The sequence below is a fragment of the Stegastes partitus genome, unplaced genomic scaffold, assembly GCF_000690725.1.
Source record: "Stegastes partitus isolate 25-593 unplaced genomic scaffold, Stegastes_partitus-1.0.2 Scaffold299, whole genome shotgun sequence".
Classification (NCBI taxonomy): Eukaryota; Metazoa; Chordata; class Actinopteri; family Pomacentridae; genus Stegastes; species Stegastes partitus.
Window position 1 is genome coordinate 475,024 of NW_007578030.1, and position 7,912 is coordinate 482,935.

Here is a 7,912-nt window from a genome sequence, read left to right on the forward strand (position 1 = left end):
TGCACCAGCAGCTAAACATAAGCAGTCTGCATCATGTCGAAGACTTCTGAACATGCATGACAGGGTGGAAGCTGCCTGTGGGTCACTCCCCCTGGTAGATCTGGGTCTCTGTCATGTTCGTCAAGTCTCCGTCCATGTGTACACATTCTATGCCTCAGATTTCCTGTTTTATTTTGAAATCACTTCACCGGTTGTTTCTGTTCCAGCTTTACTTCCTGCACCTGTCTCATCACACCTGTTCCCTGATGGCTTCCCCGCACCTGTTTCCCATCTCCCCTCATTACCTCGTATATATTACCTTGTGTGTCTCACTGTCTCGTCGCCAGTTCGTTGCACTTCACAGTGTTAATCAAGTCAAGTCATAGTCTGTTTTGATCACAACCTTGTTTCTGTTTTTTGGACTTTGCCGTCTGCCTGAAGATTTCTGGATACCTTTGCCTGAGTGACTGATCTCCCGTGTACCGAACCTTGTTTGACATTAAACCTGCCTTTTTGCCTGAACCTATTCTGAGTCCAGCATTTGTGTCCACTTGCTCTGAGAGTGAGTTCATGACAGGTCTCATCTCAGTTGTTCCACTGTAGCCACTGGTCACCCTTCATAGGGCTATGGATGGCCTGTTGCAAAAATTGCTCAGAGCTCTGGCTTCGCAGCCCCAACTAGCAAACACTGGAGCCATTTTGTCCTCTTACCAACATCACCTGTTTCACCCGGTACAGGAAAGTTCCAGGGGTTCCAGTATTGTGAATGAGCTCCAGCTGGTTTCTTCATGCCTCTCTTCCATTTTGAAGAAGTAGGTTAGATGCCACCTGTGGTTGTCCTGTTCTCATCTCCAGCAGGAGGAATGTAAGGAGAACAGTGCTACAATTTGTACATGAGTAAAAGTGTTATGTCACTGACATGTTAAACAGTCTGGCTGCAGAAAGGACAAAGGACCCACAGCATTGTTTCTTCTTGCACTGTGGACGTAGCAGCTTAAGGTCCCTACAATCTCAGGAAGGGAACGAGAGGTGTGCTCATACATATACATTGTAACAGGCATGCATGGCAACATGCTCTGTTGTTGTCTCCCTCCCACCTCTGATTCCTGAATATTTCCTGTGAGTCTCTGTTTCTTTTCTGTGCTGGATCATCCTGCACACTCTTTCACACAGTTCAGGGGACAAGACAACAATGTTAAGCATCTCAAGGCCAAGTTAGGCTACAAGATGATAAAAACTCAGGTTCCCAGGCCCTGACAAACATTACCTAGTGCAGGATCCCTGCTTTGTCACTCCCATCTCCTCCAAGCAGACGTCCAGGACCAACCGCAGCCTTTGCTCGCCACGGGTCTGACTCGACAACGATTCGTCTGTAGCTCGGCCGTCTTGTTCATCCACCATGTCGTTTGCGTTCGTTGTCACGGCGGTGCTTCTGGGCTCTTCAGTCACCATGGCTTTTGTGTTACATCAGGCTAAAGATGAACCTGCAACTTCTGCTGATGCTTCTGTTTCCCATCACAGGTCAGTATCAGACATTTTTGAACAACAAAAAAGTCTGTATGGACAGATTGTGACAATGTTTTGTCAGTATTGGCATTTATTGAAATGCATGGAACAATGAAAATGTTTTTGTAAGTCAGGGTCATTTTGTCCAACGTGTTTCTTCAACAGTTATCGATCACTCAACAGCACAAAACAAAGTCACCTTATTTTTTTTGTCTTGGTTGTGATGTAAACACAGTAAAGCTCATTTGTGTAGAAGCAATCTGTTTATATTTTAATGCAAAGCTGTATGTGATGTTCAGGTGTCAGGGTGAGTCACTGCAGTCCATCAGGAAGAGTCTCCTCAAGGCTCTCAACATTCAGACTGAGCCGCAGCTACCTGCTGGTTTTCTCAACAGTGTCAGAGAACAGTGGAGGAGAACCTTCAGCACCATTTCTAACCAAGCCGTGTACACCACAAGTAAGTGGAGTCCACAATGTATATCCAGAATGTAGATCCCAGAAAAAAAAGTCTTACAGTGTCTTCTTCCATGTCCTTCCAGTTCCAGCAGCTGATGATTACTCTGTGTCACCTGACAGTACAAACAGCACAAGCTTGACGTGCTGCTCCATGGCCTCTGAGATCTTCATGAAAGGTACGCAGCAATGCGTGTGCATGTTTATAAGCAGAATATGTTGGTACGCGCAGTTCTTTTAAGCGTGATATTTCGTTCTTATCTTTGTCAGATCTGGGTTGGGACAGCTGGGTGATCCATCCTCTGAGCCTCACCATCGTTCAGTGTGCACTCTGCAACTCTGACATGAACTCTGTGCAATGTCCATCATCCCACTCCAGTGTTCATGATGTAAAATCACATGTGTTATGATATTTCTGTTCTACACCGTGATGCAATCCTATCCAAAAAAATAAAAAATAAAAAATACAGTCTGCATTTTAAAATGTAATTTTCTTAAAACAGCACTTTTTGTCATTATTATGAATGTATTTTCTTTTTTTGTCATCCTTGTAAATGTCACTTTATCTTTGTTTTCTCTCAAATCTGGCATCCTGTCTTTAAAGAAAAGAACTTGTCTTGGAGCTCAGCCTTTTCTTCTTCAACATTTCTTACCATGTCTATCTGACTCCTCTCTTCGTCTGTCCACCGACCAGGTTCCATGTTGTCAGCCAACCTCCCAGGAAACGCTGCCCATCGTCTACATGGATCAATCCAGCACCACTGTCATTTCCTCCATGCAGCTGACCCGCAGCTGTGGCTGTGGACCCGGCAGTGTCCAGCAGCCAAACACAGAGTAGGCTCAGATCAGTTCCACAGGCCTGAATACGTGACATGATCCATATGCATTCAAAATAATCATGATGTGAAGGCCTTTCTTCTGCTTTTGTAGATTTCATCTCTATCTAAGATTCTTACTGTGTGTATTCAGCACTGACGGTGGAAACCAAAGCAGAGTCTCCCTCAGAACTCTTCTGACATTCCCATTACTCTGTTGCACCAATACAGATGTGTTGAGACGATTGTTTAAGGACAATAATTACACGTTACACGCCAACTACAATCTCTGGCATCAAGTTGTGGAAACAACAAAGTGAAGTGCAGCAACCTTTGAATGAATCTCATGAGCACAGAGCACTATTTATAGCTGCTAACTGTTACTCAGTGTTCCCTCCAAAAATGTGAGACGGTCGAGAGCCAAATTCTCTCACAAGCCAGTCCTCTTTTCTCTGATGTGTGAACGGACTTCATCCTCTTATGGAAAAGAATTTGATTTGATCTCAACAGGCAACCTGAGGTCAGTGAACTGAGCTTGTCGATGATGTACACGGTCGCTGTTTTAGGGGTCGACAGGTTTTTGTGGGAAGAGCAAGGAGAGAATTTTGTGTTCCCCAGATGAACACTTTGAACCTAAAACCTTATTATCAGTTTCTCCTGGATATGAACCACATGTGTGCTGTGATTTTTCATGAACTTCCATTTGTCATATTCTGCTTTTCTGTGTATGAATACAAAACATTTATCCTCATTTACACACTAATCTGAGTGATTTTATAAACAGCAGAAGAGTTCTTGGTTTTCCTCCTATGCCTCATAATAGATGACAGTTCTCATTTTTGATGTTTTAATTGTATTTTTTATTGTTTTTTTATTTTCTCACGTGTGTTACAAAGTTACCTCACCGCATTTTCAAGCATTTTTCACGTGTTTTTGATCAAATGCAAAATGTTCGATTATGTTTATGACACTGTTTTACCAACTTAATCATTTCTACCATTTTATTGATTTGTTGCTCTCAAATATTTGAATAAAGACGAATGACACAGACTGTTGTTTCTTCTTCAGCTGCTATTCCACTGTAAATTTTTGTATTAAGTTAACAACCTTATTTCAAAGAGCATTATATTTGATTAAAGGTTCCTTGTGCCAGCCTCACATGGGCTCCTGTCAGCCATGAAGGCTCCTGCTAAGAGGGAGGGAAATAAAAGAAATGTTGGCACTGCACTGTTGGCTGCTGGTGAGGGGAAGAGCAACACGTTGCGCACTTTAGAGCAGCCCTCGACATTTTCATTTGTGTTCGGGACGTTTATAAATCTTCTCCTGGCTGCACTGGAATCCTATCTTATGATTGTGACCTGTAAAGATTTTTATTTTTCAGTAATACTGGACAGAATGTCACCATCTATCTGTCTGTGGGTGGTTTTTGGCACGCTATTCCCACTTCTACTGGCGTTAGGGGCGGCTGAGTGTTCAGGGAAGGAGACGTTGCTGAAGTCGATTCCCAGCAGGGGGACACCACCGACGGACTGTTTGATGGAGTGCACTGGGAAGACATACGTCAGAAAGTCTCTGCTTCAGGACAATCGCAATATCCGGCTTAAAGATTCCACAGAGGGTAGGGAGCCACAACGTCACACTTTGCTGCAAAATGAAACCTCAAGCTGTGTTTTAAAAAAATAAAACCTGTGGAATCAGTTATGTTCCGTCCATCACTGCCTTCCACCTGTTTGATGTTGCACTTCTAATTAACTAGTTTCTCTTCCCAGGAGACCTCGGGGAACACTGTTGGTCCACTGGGCTCCAGTGCAACATTGGAGAGAGCTTACTGCGTGCCTATGTTGTGCTGCCTGTGGATATATCTGCAGCTGGACATGAGCAGCTAGAAGTAAAATCCACGGTCCCCACTGCCAGCACTCTGCACGTACATGACAGCCCGACCACGATAGAAGAGAGCTGCGGCCTCCGTTATGACGTCACGCAACACTTTGGCACGCAGAATGCAGGGACGTCGTTCTGCATACAGGTTGTCACCCGGGAGGACGAACTCCTTCGGTGTCCTCCCTTTCTGGTCACTTTCTGGCAGAGAAATCTAAACCAATCCAACCAACAAGGTGGTGGGTGAAGAATCAGTGGGAGAAGAAACGTTCAGATCTTTAATTTAGGGGGAAAAAAGTATTAACAACAAAATAGAAGTCCTGCATTGAAATGTTGCGTAAGTAAAACTATGTAAACTGTACTATAAGTATTACAGGCTAAACTACTGAATGCAGAAAAATGCACTTCTGGTTCTTATATCACATAAACAAGATCATTAGATTATTATTATTTATATATTAATGTACAAGCAGGAGTTATTTGCTCTAGTTGGTTACAGCGAAGCTTATTTTGACAGTTTTATAAAAGCCTGACGATGATTCTCGTTACAGATTTTTATGTTTTTGATTAACTGATTGATCAATGGAGAGAAGTAGCCATAGCCCAATGCAAAATCTTTACTTCTTTCACTCAGTTGTCCAAATCATCAGTCTAAGAAGCTGGAAAAAAAGAATTGCATTTCCATTTTTACATTAAAACTGACTTAAACTATCTTTTTTCATTTCCTCTTGGGGAGTTTGTTTTATGACAAGCATCACATTTGATAAGTTTTCCATATATTTTATATTTTAAAATCTTAATTTGTAAAGCTACTAGTAATAAAAGCTGTCAGATTCATGTCCTGAAGAAAAAATAAATAAATAAATACATGTGTACATAACCTATCTATTTCCTGTAGTGGACCAGAAGTAAAAATTAATTAATAAATTAAATTAATTTTTTTTTAAAGCATTGTAAAGTGGAAATACTCAAGTCCAAGAACTTTTCAGAACCAACATAACCATGGTGTTACTGATGAGATCAGCAAAGATAGATTCAAGTAATTTCTGTGCATTTGTAAAACAGATTTGGATTCATTCTTCACCCCTCCTGCCTCTCAGATTACCTGAGTGAACAGACGGCGGTTCTGAATGCTTCCAGGTTTCACAAAGCAAATTCACTTGTTGTTTATCTGCCATTCTGACAAAATGCATTTGTTGACTTTCCACAGTTGTCAGTCAAGCTACAATATATGTGTGTGTGTGTGTGTGTGTGTGTGTGTGTGCACTAGATACTCGACATGACTTCCTGTACAGATTTCTAATCCTAAACCTACCAAGTTACTCACTTACAGGATCTTGTCAACGTTGTGTATCACTTTGTTTGTTAACATGAATTTTCTCATGAGTTGCTTTTCTGTTGCTGTATGAAGTAAATCATCTCTTTTGCTTTGTTTCCTGCTTTAATCGTGACGGTCTTTGATAATTTTTGAGCATTAAGTGGACGCTTTGCATTTGTTGAGAGCTCTGCTGGATTTACAGCAAGAATGAGTCAAACTTCTCTGTTAAATCATGAATGTTCTGTCGTTAACGTCATGTTGTAATGTCGACGGTTATAAATGTTTATGGTCATATTAAAACCTTGAATTTTTCTTTTATGGCCATGCGTATATTGTCCTTGATATGAAATAACTCGTAGCTGACAAATGTAAGAGTGATGTTTAAACTAGTCACTAAGTCTAAAATATGAATAATAATATAAATCTCATTCTTAATTTTTAAACTTGTTGGGGATGTTTTTAGCTTAATTTTAGTTGTTTTTAAATGCATTATTTCAATGGCATGAAACTGGATGATATACTTGTAACCATACATAGAACTTGTAAAGGATAAATCATCTTCTTATCACAATTCATTGCAACAACCTCGTAAGCATCCATTTTTAGATTTGGTGCTCCACCTAAACTGTACAAGTGTTTCTGGAAGTATTCTACCACGATGCTTTATGTGGAGTGAGCATCCTACATGTTTGTCCCTTTTAGATCCACTGTGTGGCATTTCGGCATGTTATCAAGTTTTCATCATTGGGCCCCCAAAAAATTCACCGTCACTGGTTGTGTGGTGAAAATGAACTGCATTGTTTCCAGTTACTACACAACAAACCACATAGAGCCACTTGCTGGCTGAACTGTGGAGAACGATGCCTGAGCTTTTTTACCACCAGATGGTAGGCTTGTTGCAGAGCTAAAAAAGAGAAAAAGAAAAATTGAGCGTCCAATTCAAAACCAATTGCAAGTTGTGTTCTTCAGCAGTTGAGAAATGCAGATATCATACAACTAATCATCTTTGGTGAATAACTGCCATCGATAGAAGCTAAAACTTATCAGATTTAAACCCCAGACAGGCTCAGTATCGTGCCATTCTGACTGTGTTGAGTTCTACACAACTTGAGTCATAAGTTAGCAGCCAGGAGACGATTTATAGAAGTCCTGAACACAAATGAAGAGTAACTGAAAATGCTGAGGGTTGCCTTAAAGTGCACAATGAGTTGCTCTTCCCCTCAGCAGCTGCTTTTGTAGAATACAGGAACATTAGTGTGGGACCCAAAACAAGAGGGAGGCAGGTTGAAAGGAAGAACAGGTTTATTTGGGAATCCAGGGGAGTGAGAGGGGCACCAGGAGGCAGGTGAGGGATCCAGGGTCGTAGCAGGAAAAACCAGGGTTAAGGGTGGTGTCTCGTGTTGGTGCTCGTGAGGGTAGAGGTGAAGTCCGTGTGGTCGGAGTGCAGGCTGGTGTGGGAAACCTGAATGGCTGGATGCGGAGGAGACACTGGAGGAACAGGGAGGAACTCAGGTTACTCGTGAGCTCGAGAATAATCCCAAAGAGGAAACTTAGTTAAGACAACTAAGTGGCCTGAATGTACCACGCGTGGGGTAGACGGTGGCTTTATCCAGCCCGCTGATTATGATGATGAGCAGCAGCTGTGCCAGTGTGGGAGCTTCCTCCTCCAAATCAGCCCCGCCCTGCCTGAAACTCAGGAGACAAACAAAAAAACACAATCACAGAAAAAAACAAAAACACATTGAACATGTCCACATCACCACACAGTGCCTTCATCTGCTATTTCCCTCCCTTTGAAATATGTTTATGAACTTCATCCATTTAAGGTGGAATAGCAACTGAACAAGAAGTCTATTTTATTCATCTTTATTCAAAATATTGTGAGCAAGAAATCAGTTAAATGGTAGAAATGAGAACTGTCATCTATTATGAGGCATAGGAGAAAAACCAAGAACTCTTCTGC

The 7,912-nt window shown here is 41.7% G+C and overlaps 2 protein-coding genes and 1 long non-coding RNA gene across 3 annotated transcripts in view; 2 read left to right on the top strand and 1 right to left on the bottom strand.

Annotated features, from left to right (window-relative positions):
• tmem81 (transmembrane protein 81) overlaps nt 1-1,380 on the bottom strand; it is a 42,972-nt gene extending 41,592 nt beyond the window's left edge. The window contains exon 1 of the mRNA XM_008283157.1: nt 1,247-1,380. Within this exon, the coding sequence (XP_008281379.1) occupies nt 1,247-1,380 (134 nt within the window). The remainder of the gene's footprint in view (nt 1-1,246) is intronic.
• LOC103358263 (bone morphogenetic protein 6-like) lies at nt 1,379-2,776 on the top strand. Its single transcript, XM_008283158.1, has 5 exons — nt 1,379-1,500; nt 1,785-1,942; nt 2,025-2,117; nt 2,209-2,339; nt 2,633-2,776. The coding sequence occupies exons 1-5, from the start codon at nt 1,379-1,381 to the stop codon at nt 2,774-2,776; spliced, it is 648 nt and encodes a 215-aa protein (XP_008281380.1).
• Nucleotides 2,777-4,003: 1,227 nt separating this feature from the next.
• Nucleotides 4,004-6,267, top strand: LOC103358256 (uncharacterized). The gene is made up of 2 exons (XR_520242.1): nt 4,004-4,371; nt 4,523-6,267. It is a non-coding gene; the product is annotated as an uncharacterized LOC103358256 (long non-coding RNA).
• Nucleotides 6,268-7,912: the final 1,645 nt, after the last annotated feature.